We start from the raw sequence: 17161 nt of genomic DNA on the forward strand, positions 1-17161 counted from the left end.
ATTACACTGCACCAAACCATTTCTATGAAAACGCACGTTTACAACATATAGCTGAAATATATGTGATCATGGAAGAGTCTCAAAAGGGGAGATTTGCTAAATCCTGTAATGAGCATGTAACTGAATCAAATACTTATGAATATAGATTTATAGCACTGTCCCACTCAAACTGACAGTGTTAGATAAAGTGGGACAGGGAATTTCAGGTTGAGTGGTACAGTTTTAAGGCTAATGCTAGCAAGCTCAGTGTAGCCATTTCATGAATATAACTTACACATTTTAAGTTATTATTAAGAAATATGTCTGAGGTTGGTAATTTTTTTAATGCATTCCACAACAGATGGCATCCACAAAGAGAGGGGAAGGACAGGGAGAGAGAGGAGAGAGGAGTGGCAGGGCAATTCAGAGAAATAAAGAACCACAATGTAGGAAGGGAAGAAACCCCAATCAGTGGAAGGAAGAGAAATGGCAGGGGCTATTGATGAATATCAGTGGCAGGTGTCTTAAGGACACAAACCTAAGTTAAAGATTTTAGCCAGGGCATGGAACACCCCAAAATCAACCTTACAGAGGCGAGTGAAAGGCATGGAGAGGGGCTACCGTCATGCATCTGGTAAGAGTCCCTTGCTCACAGCTGAGGCTAAGAGTGAGTTAGCTGGCCATGTAAATCTGCTGGCAGAAAAGGGGTTCCCCCTAGAATGAGGGGATATAAGCTGTATTGCGTTCCAATATGCCAAAATACATGGCATTACAGGATTTTGAGATGAAAAGAAAAAGGCCGGCCAACACTGGTTTGAGGGGTTCATGAAAAGAAACCCAAATATGGGCCTTCGTAAGCCTGAAGCCCTCTCAGCTGCAAGGGCCTCCGGTATGAATCCTACAGTGACTGAGAAATGGTTTGAGACCTCCACGTCACTCCTCAACCTCCTTCAGATTCATGACATGCCATTTCATCTGAGGAACTGTCCTTTGAATGACAGAAACATGAGGCCTAATAAAAATTCTATTCATTACATTTTCATTTCAAGTTTACAATCTTAAAATGTCTGCAGTAGTTCCAGAAATGCAATAACTAAAAAGAAAATCCCTTTAATACATAATATTTTTGATTATATGATATCTGTATTGAATTATATTTACAGTACACATTAATTAATTAATGATTGTTCTTATTTATCCTTAATATGTTTTTCTCGTGTGTCAAACAGTTAATTTTAATCATAATCTAGTGTCCCACTTTACCTAACAAAGTGTCCCACTCAACCTGAATGCTTCCATTTGCCGGATCAGGGTGTCAGATGGTGTTTAAAGATATAGAATTTGTTAATGAAGAAATTAATTAGCTTAATTTCACCTCAGATGTGTTCACAAAAAACAATTTAAATAAACATTTGTAATTTAAATACATTCTAACTGATTTAGGTTGGTGAAAAAGCAATTTACCAAAAAGTGTCCCACTTTACCTGACTTTACCCTACCATGGAGACACAGGCTATACATAGACCTACAGTAGGCCTAATTTAAACATGCAGGTCTCGAAGCGTACAGTATTGTTACGCTTACATTCAGTGGCTATTCGGGATAGGCCCTATCTCTTTTTGTTGAACTGATGCACAAGTTTTATAGCATTTTGAAGCTATCTAATTTCCTAAAAATGCATACAGCTCTGTTCGGCAGATGGCCGAATCATGGTCCAAGTCACAAAGTATTTCCTACTATCCCACCAGTGTCTTCATAAACTGTGCAATGTCTTTGATAAACACTGCATCGATCACTCCCTCCCTCCCGGTCTCTCCCTTTTTCTCCACCCCTCTCTCTCTCTATCTGCCACCCCTCCGTGTCTCACTGGGAGCCGACGTTATCCACCAGTAACATCAGACAACCTAGCCGAGCATCAACCCTTCAACTCGAAGGTGAGAAACATTTCTTCTTATACATCAAGGAATAGTAATAACAGATCAACCCACATTTGTCGTGGTTAGACTTGAGCAGATTGTTTCATTGCATTAACTAATGTTCAAATAAACTAATAAAATACGTTTGTTGTTAAGAATAATCTCGATTTTTTTTCAAGTGAATCTATTTGCATGACTTTACACAAGGTTAGGGATATAACCGGAGGCACATGGGACAGGTAGACCTTTCTGTTCTAGGGATATGGAGAAGAGACATCACTGGCAAAAAATGTGAAATTGCTAAATGTTAAGTGCTTTGCGCAGAGAAAACACAATCATTTTAATAGTCTTGAAAATATATATGAAATGACATGTTTGATTATGTTAATTTGTGATTCCTGCACAAACAGGTGTAATAGACATACATAAGAAATGTTTAGGTCCCTGGTGTTTTTGTCATTTGGATCTGACCCCACCCTTTTGAAGCTTGTTTTTACAGAGTTTCCCAACACGCTCGAGCATACAGTAGAATAGCGGAATGTATTCATTTTGCACTCCATCTTGGCTAAACAAAACCTTTTGGATCTTCATTAGTTGTTTTGTTGTTGTTGTTGTTGTTGTTTTACAGTGATTTGGATTCAGAGAACATCATGTATATCCTAGCTTCTGCTATCTGCTTGTTGGGTAAGATGATGATCAACGTTTTTGAGTATAGTAATATGCCAAATTGCATTTAGTCATGAAAATCCGAAACCGAGGGGAACATACTATTACATTGGGTGAAATGTGTTAATCTTGGGCATGATCAGTGCAATGTGTGTAATAACATTTCAGTGTAATTTGAATTTCTATGGAATAATACTGTCAACTTCATGGTCAAATTACTGCTGTTAACGTGTGACAGACCTTTAAATTGAAAAAGTACTGGTTTGCCTTGTCCCAGAAGGATAAAGGAATATATGACTAATTTGAGAACTTAATAAAGTTTAATAATCTGGGCGTACGGCTGTGCATCTGTTTCTCTTTTTGTTTTTAATACATTTCATTGTTTCAGTGGTGAAGCATTTTTTTAACCTCTTTGTGTTTTTTTAGGTTTTGCATCAACCCAGAAAGTGACTGATCTGAATAATTGCCTGAAGGATAACAACTTACGGATGGACTGTTCATATGAGCTTTCCACTGCATCACCAATTCCTACCTGCGTATATACCCAGGATAGCAAGTTGGTGGCCAGTACCAACATCTCTCATGTTCAGGAATCTACATTCAAGGACCGTGCTACTGTCACTATCCTTAATGGGAAGAACATCTGCCGTCTCAACCTCATGGGATTTGCTGACGACAAGCCCAAGAACTTCACCTGCACAATCATGCAGAAAGAGACGGTGTCAGTATCCGCCAGCGTTGAAAGGAGTAGGTATATTTTGAAAACACTATTACAGTAGTTCCATTTTAGTGTTTTTTAATCTAAATTATACTGTTTAGGAGGGATATGCCTACCTTTAAGTTTGCTTTCTCAGTTCCCATGATATGACAATCGAAGTGATTATCTATGATATCAACAGGATTTGCGTTTAAACTTTCTCATTTGGGTTACTGACCTAATTGTTAAATGTTTGCCTTTATCGAGACCCCTATTACTACTTGTGCTGTCTTCTTCCTTTCAGCGGCTCTGGTCACGTGTTCTGCATACAGTCTGCAGAGCAGTGGGCTGTTGTTGACATTGACCTCCCTTTTTTTCCTGCTGGAAGCCAAGTGGCAGTGAAAAAAACGTTGCTGCTGCAGTCCATAACTGTGAAACATAATCACAAAAATCGTGTCATTAGCTCATTAATATACCTTAATTACATCCAAACAGAACTGTGCCTTTTGGAATGAATACTACTTAGAATGTGGTCTTCAATGGTATGCTGGTACGGTCTGCTGATGTAAGCCACTAGTAACCTGCAATAGGATAACTTGCACTGCTGGAGATGAATTAAGTCCCATGTCATAGACTATTTGATTCTGATTAAATATGTGCTGTTTGCCTCTTGCTTGATACACATTAATGTCTAATAAATATGTCCCCCCTCTCCAAATAGAAGTTTTTTTGGAACCAAACATTGAGCTTTTCAAAAAGCAGCAGTACATTTTATTTCACATATTATATGTCTGAAGTGATAGGATCCTTCAAATTATTTTATTTTTTTCACAGGAGTTGGCAACTGTACGCCATCTAGTGGCATTTTGAGACCATGGGACTAGAAGGTTCTACCTGCGGATTATTGAGCATTTCACTAGACCTCTGAACTGTTTTAGTGAATTCTCTCCAAAATAAAGATCTCCAAAATAAAGATACTGCCCTGTGGCCCAGACTCCGAAGAGAGGGGATCATGCTCTGCTTCAGTATGTCACAGTACATGTTGGCATTCATGGTTCCCTCAATGAACTGTAGCTCCCCAGAACCCGCAGCACTCATGCTGCCACAGACCATGACACTCCCACCACCATGCTTGACTGTAGGCAAGACACACTTGTCTTTGTACTCCTCACCTGGTTGCCGCCAATTCACGCTTGACATGATCTGAACCAAATACGTTTATTTTGGTTTCATCAGACCGCAGGACATGGTTCCAGTAATCCATGTCCTTACTCTGCTTGTCTTCAGCAAACTGTCTGTGGGCGTTCTTGTGTATTATCTTTAGAAGAGGCTTCCTTCTTGAATGACAGCCATGCAGACCAATTTGATGCAGTGTGCGGCGTATGGTCTGAGCACTGACAGGCTGACCCCCCACCCCTTCAACCTCTGCAGCAATGCTGGCAGCACTCATACTTCTATCTCCCAAAGACAGCCTCTGTATGGTCTTGGCCACCGTGCTGCAGCTCAGTTTCAGGGTCTTGGCAATCTTCTTATAGCCTAGGCCATCTTTATGTAGAGCAACAAGAATTTTTTTTCAGATCCTCAGAGAGTTATTTGCCATGAGGTGCCATGTTGAACTTCCAGTGACCAGTATGAACGTTAAAACGATAACACCAAAATTAACAAACCTGCTTCTCATTCACACCTGAGACATTATAACGAATCACATGACACCGGGGATGGGAAAATGGCTTATTGGGCCCAAATTGGACATTTTCACTTAGGGGTGTACTCACTTTTGTTGCCAACGGTTTAGACATTAATGGCTGTACGTTGTGCTATTTTGAGGGGACTGCAAATTTACACTGTTATAAAAGCTGTACAATCACTACTTTACATTGTAGCAAAGTATAATTTCATCAGTGTTGTCACATGAAAGGATATAATCAAATATGTGAGGGGTGTACTCACTTTTGTGAGATACTGTATATTAATGTTACTCAGCTTTTAAAGATATATTTAACTCAAATGAAAAATAAGTTAAGATACTGAAATCATGTTAATTATTTTTCATTGTTCTTTTGTTGATTTTTCATTGTCAGGATAGGGCTTGTAAGGTAAAGCATTTTACACCCGAGTAAACTGAATTTAGTGAAACAGTAGAAACAATAAAATATTAGTAAAAAAATTGAAGGAATTTGGAAATAATAAGAGGTAATGGAATGTTAATGGAAGGTAATGGAACAAGCCACAGTTGTTAGTAGATCTCAAGCTCATGTGTATAGTAAGCTATCAAAAATAGTTGTATTAAAGAAGGATACATTCTGGTAAAATCATGGAAATTCAAATGGTCAATCGAATGTGTGTTCTCTGGACAAGGCAGTTCAGTGAACAAAATACAAGTCGTTTTAGCGGTATATTTAATCTGGATAGGAATCTATAAAAATGTCATGTAAATTAAGTGAAAGAGATTGAATACGAAAAATATTTGTAAAATAAGAAGTAATTTGGTTAATAATAAGAGGTGTAGCCTACCCTTAAGAGGACAGGTATAGGAACACGCTAGATTTGTTTGTAGATCTCTAACTCATATGGATGGTGAGCTATAGGCTTTGTGCACAAGCGTATGGACGAACTTCCGCTTTAGCGAGATGTCGGCATATCATTTTCCGGTTTACTTAAGGCGATCACCCGCGTCGCCCAAAATTTCAGTTTTTAGTAGATGTCTCCAAGACCTGCCTGAAATAAGCATTAGTGATGTCCATCGAATTGTTGATGCCTGGTCTCCTGCTCCAACAAGCAAGCGGAACAAGGGATTCAAACTCTATGTATCAAGTTATCTGCACAACAATGAGGGTAAGTAGTTTATTGTGGTGTGCCGGCCGGCTATCGGCTAAGCTAGTTAGCGACGTGTTCCTCTTTAGTGTAGTATTAGACAGGACAATAGAACGCATAAACATTCACCCTAGCCTCAAAAACGGCAAAAGAACGCTGGCTGAGCATAGCAAGTGAATTGAAACGAACCTTTGTTCAGCCTCTTCTAACCTGAATGAAGCTTAAAATTCCATAGCCTCAAAAAGCACCAAAACAGGTCTCCTCTTTTATTTTACTACTGTATCCTCATTTCACAACAAAACTGAAAAATAACAACTGGCATAGGAAGTAAACATCTGGTCCTATATGGTATTAATTGCGCTTAAACCTGCGTTACGTGGAAGTATATTAAAAAATCGCCTTTTCTGATTTCTAGTCTAGCGTTTCAAGTCATTGAATGGCGCAAGCCATATTTTATTAAAAAGAGGACATTCTCCTGATTAAAATGATGCCCCACTTGTACCTTGAAACTTAAATGAGTCACATACATTATATATTTATTTTGTTTTTCGTACAACAGCATCACTCATCTTGTTGTGAGTTTAGGTGTGCGGATGAGTATTAGTATTAGTAAGTAAACCGGAAACTGCAATACCGACTTCTAGACAAAAGCGGAAGTTCGTCACTACGCTGGTGCAGAGTTTAAAAAAATTTTTTTGTAGAGAAGGGTAAATTCTGGTCAAAAAAAGTAATGACTAATCTAAGACTCTAGACAAGGAAGCTCTGTGACCAAAATAAAAGTGCTTTTAGAGGTATATTTAATCTGGATAGGAATCAATTGAAAAAGGAAATCTATTGAGATATATCAGACTATGAAATCCTTAACAGTTTATGAGCAATATATGCAGATTTTGTTTTTTAACAAAAAAGTGTTTTCCTATGGATTTCCTTTGTATTAATAGGTTAACACCTAATTAAATGTAAATGTTTTGATCATATGTAAGTTGCACTTTCATGACAGTCCTTAAACCACTGACGCCCCCAAAAACGCATTATAGTTACCTTTTGGCCTCTGTTAATGGAACTGTTCAATCGTCGATAAAATCAGTGCACCTTGCTCTCTACCTTGAACTGATTTTATTTATATCAATGTCGTCTTCCTATGATTTTATTTTTGCGAGAGCTTTTGACAAGCAAACAACGAATATCAAACGTGAAACTACATATACGCCGGTATTCCACCGCACTAAAGCACAGACTTGGGAACGGTTCTTTCTGCGAAATGTGATATGTCGCTCTTGTTATTGACGACTCTATGCGAATAACATATTATTTGACCCGGTGCCTCTCCACCATAACCCTGCCCCCTTGATTTGACCAACATGGCTGAATTTACTCACATTTCTACGGGTCGCTATAGATTGACGTCAATGTCATTATTGTCTCACACATGCGCATGTTGAGACATATTTTAGATCACTACCCTGGTATATTGACGGGTTAGTTTGGCTTTGATTATTGTCATTAAATACCCACTTGCTAACGGATTTATGTTTGATGAGATTGCGACACCCCCATCGTTTGTAAATAGCGTATATATTGTGTTTTAGTGCCAAAACAATGTTTGTTGTTAGCTAGCTTCTGTTCTGTACGTAATGCCTACCATTAACTAGCTAGCTAACGTAAGTTAGCAAGCATATTCGCGTCGTTTACATAGTTAGCTAATCATTTACAAGTCCTGGCTGCAGTGATTTTTGTTGACTTTCCTTTAGTGTCGTAGCCGGGCTTATTCGTTTTTAATTGATATACAATTATTATTAACATGAAGGTGCCTACTTCACTTGCTAATTGTTGTGCTCTGAGTTTAACGGGTAACATAAGCTAGCAAGCCAGCTAACAGTAAGTATGCTGAGGACTTGTAGGTTGCTTTTCTGTGTACTGTTTTTTTTTTGTGAACAGTATGGTTTTTCAGTTAGAATTAAATAAATACGTAGCAAGGTTATGAAGATGGTTTTCAAAGTATGACCACGGTAGTTAATATAATCACACTTTGTGTTAAATAGCTAGGTTAAACTGTAGCGGACAGAATCGCTTCTGGTGATTTTTAAAGTGATATATTTTGGATAAGCAACCCAAGATGAAGGGGTAAGTTTTGTTGAGAACTCAGTCGTTAATTTCATTAAATTCAAACAACGATTGTATACTGTCTGTGATGACTACTTTCCTATTGCTGCGTTCTCCCCTGGTTTTACCACAGGCAGCAGAAGAGCCCGGATGATGACGATGGTGACGTACCAATAATCGAGGAAGGTGAGCACCATAGAAATTGTTCTATGATTTATAATAATGGTGAGAACTACTTTTCTTGTTAAATCACATTACATTTGTTTCTCTTTGGGTTGTTTCATTGTTGGTTTTCTTACTGATTTAACTAATGCTGTTATCTACTGAAGTACACGTTGTTGTAGATTTATGCCTAGATCCTATTGCAGGGTTCCACAACTTGAAACCCAGCGAATCAAAATGTGCCACTCCCCACTGTGATTATAATGAATAATTTAATGTTTAATTAGTTAGGTTAAATTACCTCATGGCTGAATGTATTTGGGGACCTCTTCACTGTAGTAGGCGGTTTAGTTTTTCTTTATGGCAGTCTGTTGTTTTCTGTAATGTTAATGTTTATTAGGCAGGTGCTTAAACTTTCAGGCAACTGGTCAGTCAAGTTGTCACTTCCTGTTCTTTAAGATCTGGTTTGCTAATTGACTTTCAACCCGCCCTCAGGTACCATTGCCACAGAAGGTGACCCAACCGCAATCGCAACCATCCAGTCTGCGGCCACCTTCTCATCCGATCAGCCAATCAAGTACCTGTTCAAGGCGGAGGGAGGTGGGCTGCCGGTAGGGGAGCTGTACCCTCCCACAGGGCAGGTAGAAGGGACGCTGCGTACAACACACACACAAACAGCCGGTATAAGATTGTCTAGTTTCCAACTTGGCCCTAACCTTTTGACGTTATGCAGCAAGATTGAAGAGATGTTTCCAATGTGCCATTATGTACTGGTGGCTCCTTCGCTGACCTTAACCACCTGATTTCAGGTGACCTACCGGGTGATCCAAGTGTCTGATGGTCAGGTGGACGGGCATGCAGACGGAGCATCTGCTGTCAGCGTGGTGACTGGATTCCCTGCCACGACGCAGTCAGTTACACAGGTACAACATTTGGATGGCACAGAGGCGTGCTTCACATAATCGACTCCGTATCTCACACCTTGCGCTGTTCCGCTGTAGCATGTCTTGATGAGTTTCATCCGCCACTTCAGTTCCCGACGCAATACATTTCCCCACAAGAATCCATTTATGCCTGCTTCAGACTGCCCCATGAGGTTTTCAGCTGAAATATGTTCCTAGCTGAAATGTGTGTCTTTTGTCTGTCCGGCAGGCTGTGTTTTCCCAGTCTGAAGGTTTGGACGGGGAGGCTTCAGAGACCCACTACTACTACCCCGTTTCTGACACCACACAAACCACCATGATGACCAATGTCCAGGCTCCGGAGGCACTGCTCACTCAAAGCACACCTGGCGGTCAGTGGAAACGATAAGATGTTCCGAAAGGTGGAGGGAATGAATTGGGGCTGGGTGAAATAGTAGGTGTTACTGCACCTGCCTCTCCTGGAGATTTTTTGTGCCGGTATTGAAACTCTATTAATATGCCTACCTGTGTGCAGCCTATTATTTTGCCATTGTCCTATAAGCACGCTGAAGAACAGATTGAATCTCAAATGTGTCTGGCAAGATATACATTGATGAGCCAAAACATTCTAACCGCTCAAAGGGCGAAGCAAATAACATTGATCTTCTCCCAACAGGGGCACATGTGAAGTTCTGGGTAGATTAGATGGTAAGCGATCAAACAGTTCTTGTAGTCAACGTGTTGGATGCAGGAAATGGGCAGGAGTAAAGACCTAAGTGAGTTTGACAAGGACCACATTTTTATGGCCAGATGACTGGGTCAGAGCATCTCTGAAACGTCAAGGCTTGTGGGTGTTCCCGGTCAGCAGTGGGTACCTACCAACAATGGACCGAGGAGGGACAAACCGGTGACAGGGTGTTGGGCACTCAAGGCTCATCGATGCACAAGGTCCACAAAGTATATCCCGTCTTGTCTGAACTGACAAAGTCTGCTGTGGCACAAGTCTCAGACAATTTTAATGATGATTACAGGGGAAATGTCTGACAACACACAGTGCATCGCACCCTGCTGCGTATGGGGCTGCGTAGCTGCAGACCGGTCAGAGTCCCCATGATGGCCTATCCACCGCCGAAAGTGTTTACAAATGGGCACGCAAGCATCGGAACTGGACCTTGGGGCAGTGGAAGAAGGTTGCCTGGTCCGATGAGTCCCATTTTCATTTACATCACGTGTACAGCCGAGTATGGGTGCGCTGTTTACCTAGGGAGGTGCTCTTTGTATTATATACAGTGGAGAGAACAAGTATTTGATACACTGCCGATTTTGCAGGTTTTCCCACTTACAAAGCATGTGGAAGTCTGTCATTTTTATCATAGGTAGTCTTCAACAGAATCTAAAACAAAGATCCAGAAAATCACATTGTATGATTTTTAAGTAATTAATTTGCATTTTATTGCATGGCGTAAGTATTTAAAAAAAAAAACAGAACTTAATATTTGGTACGGAAACCTTTGTTTGCAATTACAGAGATCATACGTTTCCTGTAGTTCTTGACCAGGTTTTCACACACTGCAGCAGGGATTTTGGCCCATTCCTCCATATAGACCTTCTCCAGATCCTTCAGTTTTCGGGGCTGCCATCCATCCTCCCCTCAATACGGTGCAGTCGTCCTGTCCCCTTTGCAGAAAAGCATCCCCAAAGAATGATGTTTCCACCTCCATGCTTCACGGTTGGAATGGTGTTCTTGGGGTTGTACTCATCCTACTTCTTCCTCCAAACACGCGACGCAGTTTAGACCAAAAAGCTCTATTTTTGCTCTCATCAGACCACATGACCTTCTCCCATTCCTCCTCTGGATCATCCAGATGGTCATTGGCAAAATTCAGATGGGCCTGGTCATGCGCTGGCTTTAACAGGGGGATCTTGCGTGCGCTGCAGGATTTTAATCCATGACAGCGTAGTGTGTTGCTAATGGTTTTCTTTGAGACTGTGGTCCCAGCTCTCTTCAGGTCATTGACCAGGTCCTGCCATGTAGTTCTGGGCTGATCCCTCACCTTCCTCATGATCATTGATGCCCCATGAGGTGAGATCTTGCATGGAGCCCCAGACCGAGGGAGATTGACCGTCACCTTGAACTTCTTCCATTTTCTAATAATTGCGTCAACAGTTGTTGCCTTCTCACCAAGATGATTGCCTATTGTCCTGTTGCCCATCCCAGCCATGTGCAGGTCTACAATTCTATCCCTGATGACCTTACACAGCTCTCTGGTCTTGGCCATTGTGGAGAGGTTGGAGTCTGTTTGATTGAGTGTGTGGACAGGTGTCTTTTATACAGGTAATGAGTTCAAATGGGCAGTTAATACAGGTAATGAGTGGAGAACAGGAGGGCTTCTTAAAGAAAAACTAACAGGTCTGTGAGAGCCGGAATTCTTATTGGTTGGTAGGTGATCAAATACTTATATCATGCAATAAAATGCAGATTAATTATTTAAAAATCATACAATGTGATTTTCTGGATTTTTGATAAAAAATGACAGACCTGTACATGCTTTGTAAGTGGGAAAACCTGCAAAATCGGCAGGTTATCATATACTTGTTCTCCCCACTGTATTAGAATTCCGACCATGACCGGATCTATTAAGTTCATACAAAAAAAAAGGGGGTGAATCAAGGGTGTTGTCTATTCCTTATCGCAAAGCCCTATCTTCCAGGTCAGCTGTATGTTATGATGTCACCGCAGGAAGTTTTGAGTGGGGCCAACCAAGGGTCCATAGCAGCCTGCACAAAAATATCTAACAGGTAAAATAACTGTAGGTCTAGGTTCAACTATGACATCACCCATCACTAATTAAGGGGCCTGGGTCGCATTTGTTAGAGAACTGCCTGGGCTTGTCCATCAACCACACTCATTCTGTTTTCTCTTGCAAAACATTAAATGTTTCTGTTTGTGCTCTAATGAACCCATGTTACAATAACAGAGGACAGTGCCATCAGTCTTACATATTTGAAAAACATTTAAGGTGATGTTGCATGTTGTTGTAAATTGGACTACTGTGCATATTCTCATTTTTACATTGTACAGCAAGTCAGAACCTCCTCGTGCATCTAGAGACGACAAGAGACGCGCTCAACATAATGAGGGTAAAGCATGCTCAAAGATACAGTTATTTTGGAAGTTGATGCAATCCTATTTTCCTCAACTATTCTACTAAAAGGATGTTTACTTGAGAAGCCTTTTATTACATTTTTGTTGTTTGTTGTGGTTTTCTATGTTCCCAGTTGAGCGTAGACGTAGAGATAAGATAAACAACTGGATCGTCCAGCTGTCCAAAACCATCCCAGACTGTACCTTGGACGCTACGAAGAATGGACAGGTGAGTTCCCAGGTACTCAAGTCAAGTATTTTTTATTCATTATTATTTATCAATAGAAATGTTTCTGGAATTCTCTCCTCGTTCATTCTTGTAAATCCCACAGCACCATCAAAGGTCAACAAGTCACAACCTCATCATCCGTCTGAAATGTCTCACCTTTCAAACAAATGATTGCTTTGGAGGTATAAAAACAAGTGACAACCAATTCTACGCGTTTAAAACTGACAGAGCAATGCATCCCCATCCCCAAACGACCTGTTGTACACCAGAACCTGCTGTATATTTTGAATCTATTTAAGTCTATTTTCAACATGGTGACATCCTCTTTTTGAGAACTGTATTTTTTGGAGGAGCTTGGCCATTTGCATGGGGTGATCATGTTAGATGTTCCCCTTTAAAAAAAAAGTCTGCACTAAAGCCTGGTTCATACTTCTGCAGGTTTGCTTTCTTAATGTCATGTCGGGGGTGTACATCGGCGTGCTCAGCAATTGTCATTGTGCGGCCTTGTTGTGTAGATAAACATTAAATGTTTTTGTGCTAGGTGGCGCTGTTGTGCAAAGTGGTGGCTTGTAGCACCGGAAAACTTCACAGAAGTAACTTTGTTGAAGAAGTTGGTGAACAGTATAATAGCTACCTAGCTAGATTGGGGAAGATGCAAACAACTATCTATTTCTGGAATGGTGAGTTTGGGAGAACTTGTAAAAGGAGAAAGTTGATGAGTTGGATTTACTGATTTGTATACAGTTAATTAGAAGGGGTGAGAGAAGATGCAAAATGTGGTATTTCAATGAAGCTTTTGAATATGTCTCAAGCTGATGAGAATAGTGTGCTTGTGTTGTGGAAATTCTTCCCCTTTTTATAGCCAACAATCTCAAATAACTCAATCTTCAAAAGTAGACTTTATTGATGTCACAAAGCCGTGCTGATTTGCAGAGCAACCAGTCCATGTTGGTCTGCAAAACAACCAACCTCCAAACCTTAGACACACATTTTTATACAGTATGGTTATATAATGATATTAGGTCCACCCATTATGCACATTTTGGACGGATCCTTCTTGAATTTTCCATCAATGTTTCACAACCCTCATGGATTTGCTCCCCAAGCCATTACTCAGCATATTCTCTGAAGTCAAGGATTCTTTAATCTATGAGCCCACTCATCCTCCCAAGGCATTCAAGAACAAGCAACAGGTCATTCTGACATCCACATGAAATCTACTGTTGCTCATTAGTCACATCAGTACAGTAAGGAGTGAAACTGAGCACAGCTGTTGACCTTGACACACATAGAAACTGTGTACCTTATTCTTCATCAGTCTCTCTTAACAGTTAAATGTGGAAAATGAAAAATCAAAGACAATTGGACTGTGTGGGTAAAATGTTTAACACCCAATTGATATGCAGGTGATCACAGGAGACATTCTGTATACTCTTCATCAGGTTAATGTGAAGTAGCAACATTTTATGAAAATATCCCTACACTTGTTTGACAGACGTGTACAAATACTGGTAACGGCGAAATTCTGACAAACGTTCCTGGATTTGAGCCGTGCCTCCAGGCTCCATTGCTGGCTGTGCGGTGTCTGCGGACCCTACACAGACGTGTTTGACATTGAAGTAGAAATCAGGCTTAACTCTAGATGCTCTTCTAAATGCTGATGGCTGATTTATTGAGTAAAATAATGTACTTACTTGTTGCTAAATGAGAGTGAAATGCAGTCTTTACTAGCTTTTGAGGTCTTGTCTAGCTTGGCCATGACATTGTTAATGTGAGAGTCGTTTTTTTCTTTTTGTCCAGGTTACGTTTTTTTAAATGTTTAATTATTAACATTTCTGCCTGGCTCAAAGCACTGGATGGGAGCTTCGGCTAAATGACACATTATATATACAATATATTAAGCCATGATACCAGCGCTGCAACCGGTCTCTTGTACTTTTCCACAGAGTAAAGGAGGGATCCTGTCCAAGGCCTGCGACTACATCCAGGAGCTGCGCCAGAGCAACGCCAGATTGGGGGAGGACCTGGAGACTTTGGAGAGGCTCCGCATGGACAACCAGCTGCTTCGACATGAGGTACAACACATGTTTGAGGTTTGGCCTACCTTGCCCTCACGTTGTGGCTGGGTGTCCAGAAGGCAAGCTGAGACTTCTGATCATTCCGTAGCATGTTGCTCTGGTGGATCTGTACAGCTTAACCTCTAAATTCTCATCACACAACTTGCTGGAGTTGAGTTCCTATAAAATTTGAGTCCACATTTGGTATTTCTCCTGCTTACAGGTCGATGACTGGAAAACCAAGAACCAGATGCTTAGGAGCCAGCTGCGACAGAATGGCATTGTGGGACTGGCTGGAGTGGATCCACAGTGAGCGGGCCCTGTTTGAATGGTCCCAAACGGCAACTGAACTTTCTGCACTTCCTTGAGGTAGTAACTGATCTGTATGTGATTGGAGCAGCAGTAACAAGGGTCCATTAACACGCCTCACACCAACTCCGTCCCCTTAGAGCTGTAAGTTAATCAAGGAAGGCAGGAAGAAAGACTGGAAAACAGGAAGAAATTATGTACTAGGGAGGTATTCGACCGAGGCCTTGGATGCTGTGGACAACTGAACTTTTAAATGACTGCACTGGTCAGTAAATGTGAATGCAGAGCAGCGTTGATTGCAGCATATCGGGACTGCTGTCTTTTTGGAAATGTCTTTCAAAAAAAAAAAATCTACAGACTTTCTGTGATCACTTTATATTTATCCTACCTGGAGTTATACAACATACACTCATCTGTTTTGTTTTATCAACTTTTCATTAAAAATGTATTTTGTATCACTGAAAACTACTTTCCCATTTATGGATATACTGTATATACATTCACTTGCAAACAAATTATTAGGGATTACAAATATAAATGCTTTTAAAATAAAACCTATTATGGAAACTTTTGAAATGCTAGATGGAATCAGTATTTATTGGTTTCGGCACTGCTAACAGCTGGCACTGGTGTTTGCATCATTTCTAATAAAGATCACTGAGCCCAAATGCATTTTGAAGTTCTTTATGAATTTATGTTTTACATTTGATCCAATCCCTTTCCCAAATTTTAACATAAGTTAACAAGTTAATAACCCTCATCCTCTAATGTTTTGTTAAAGGTTTTTTGTTGTAATACTATTAATCTCATGTAAAAATATGTTCTGTGCTTATCTAGAGTGATCTACTCTAAAATTATAGCGGTTCACAATATTTACTCATTATGAATGGCCTTGGAACCTTGTATTCAGTTATAACCAGAGTTGCTTAGATGGAAGATAGACAGTGAAGGTGCATGGATATTTATAATAGGAAATTACAGTTTTTACTTTTTTGTTTTTAAGCAACTCCAGTTAGTCAGTATGTTTGTGGTCATTATCCTCCTAAAAGATTAATCATCTCTGGTCTGTTGCAGACTTGAGCAGTTTTGTTCCAGGATTTCTCTGTACTTCACTGCTTCCATATTACCCCTTCACAAGCGTTCCAGGCACTGATGCAGAGAAGCATTCCCATAGTATGATCCTGCCACTACCATTTTTCACAGTAGGGGGGGGGGGGGGGGGTGCTCAGCACTTGTTGGTTTCTTTTTCTTCATTCTGCAGTCCAACTCATCCCAAACCATCTCAGGCATGTTTTGGGTTATCGTTATGTTGAAAAGCAATTGATGGGTCATTATTCTTTTGAATAGTGCCTGATGGTTTTTGTGACTAGACTTGAAGAAACTTTCCGAGTTCTAGACATTTTCCAGATTGGCTGACCTTCATGTCTTTAAAGTACTGATGGACTCTATTTGCTCACTTTGATCACTGACAGACAGTCTTTGCTCATTTGAGCTGTTCTTGCCATAATATAGACATAATGATGGTCTTCTGTATACCAAAACTCTACCTTGCCACCACACAATGCATTTGATTGGCTCAAATGCATTAAGTAGGAAAGAACTTACAAAATTTTACTTTTAACAAGGCAGGTGACTACCTCATGAATCTTGTTGAGAAAATGCAAAGAGTGTGCAGAAATGTCATTGTAAAGGATGGCTATTTTAAAGAGTACAAAATTGCATTTATTTTGATCTGTTTAACACTTTGGTTACTACATGATTCCATATGTTATTTCATAATTTTTATGTATTCACTATTATTCTACAATGTGTAAAAGAGTAAAACTAAAGAAATACCATTGAATGAGTAGGTGTGCTCAAACTTTTGCCTGGTACTAAATGTACTTAATTTTCATCAAACATGTTTACAACCTTGTAAAATATGCTAATTTTCCACGTGGTAAGTTTTTGGTAGACCTTAAAACAATTTATGTTTTAGGTTATTGAATATTTGACTAAATCCCTAAACGTTTATTTACGGTAGCATTCAAGGCAGTAATTCATATTACTGCACTGTTACACGGACAGCTCAATTGGATCCATTCATTTTGAAAAACTCTGACAGTCCAATTCAGATCCAGTAATTTAGACAAAATATCAGTTATTTTGCCTAAGATCCGACTACGCTCAATTTGACTTTCGA

General features: G+C 40.0%; 2 protein-coding genes across 11 annotated transcripts; both read left to right on the forward strand.

The window, feature by feature from the left end:
• The first annotated feature begins 1661 nt into the window (after positions 1–1661).
• Positions 1662–3972, forward strand: LOC105006463 (thy-1 membrane glycoprotein). Its single transcript, XM_010865024.4, has 4 exons — positions 1662–1913; positions 2524–2579; positions 2988–3308; positions 3563–3972. The coding sequence occupies exons 2-4, from the start codon at positions 2546–2548 to the stop codon at positions 3658–3660; spliced, it is 453 nt and encodes a 150-aa protein (XP_010863326.1). The 5' UTR covers positions 1662–1913; positions 2524–2545; the 3' UTR covers positions 3661–3972.
• Positions 3973–7440: 3468 nt separating this feature from the next.
• LOC105006461 (upstream stimulatory factor 1-like) lies at positions 7441–15647 on the forward strand. 10 transcript variants are annotated; one of them, XM_010865013.4, is made up of 11 exons: positions 7444–7550; positions 8115–8196; positions 8309–8400; positions 8833–8978; positions 9147–9260; positions 9490–9631; positions 11951–12038; positions 12322–12380; positions 12519–12625; positions 14560–14688; positions 14894–15647. In XM_010865013.4, exons 2-11 carry the CDS (start codon positions 8189–8191, stop codon positions 14981–14983), a joined length of 975 nt encoding a protein of 324 aa, XP_010863315.1. In that variant the 5' UTR covers positions 7444–7550; positions 8115–8188; the 3' UTR covers positions 14984–15647. The 10 variants fall into 10 exon arrangements, with proteins under 10 accessions (XP_019900457.1, XP_019900459.1, XP_010863315.1 ...); XM_010865014.5 differs by having other exon boundaries at positions 7460–7950; XM_020044898.3 differs by lacking the exon at positions 14894–15647 and adding an exon at positions 13155–13293 and having other exon boundaries at positions 7441–8196; positions 14560–14647.
• Positions 15648–17161: the final 1514 nt, after the last annotated feature.

The sequence above is a fragment of the Esox lucius genome, chromosome 7, assembly GCF_011004845.1.
Source record: "Esox lucius isolate fEsoLuc1 chromosome 7, fEsoLuc1.pri, whole genome shotgun sequence".
Classification (NCBI taxonomy): domain Eukaryota; kingdom Metazoa; phylum Chordata; class Actinopteri; order Esociformes; family Esocidae; genus Esox; species Esox lucius.

Excerpts from the sequence above, each read along its gene's own strand:
- LOC105006461 (XM_010865013.4), top strand. Across the intron at positions 12,039-12,321 it reads TGCACAAAAATATCTAACAG|CAAGTCAGAACCTCCTCGTG; the intron begins GTAAAATAACTG and ends TACATTGTACAG. Across the intron at positions 12,381-12,518 it reads ACGCGCTCAACATAATGAGG|TTGAGCGTAGACGTAGAGAT; the intron begins GTAAAGCATGCT and ends CTATGTTCCCAG.
- LOC105006463 (XM_010865024.4), top strand. The coding sequence starts at position 2,546 with ATGTATATCCTAGCTTCTGCTATCTGCTTGTTGG. Across the intron at positions 2,580-2,987 it reads TTCTGCTATCTGCTTGTTGG|GTTTTGCATCAACCCAGAAA; the intron begins GTAAGATGATGA and ends GTGTTTTTTTAG. Across the intron at positions 3,309-3,562 it reads ATCCGCCAGCGTTGAAAGGA|CGGCTCTGGTCACGTGTTCT; the intron begins GTAGGTATATTT and ends TCTTCCTTTCAG.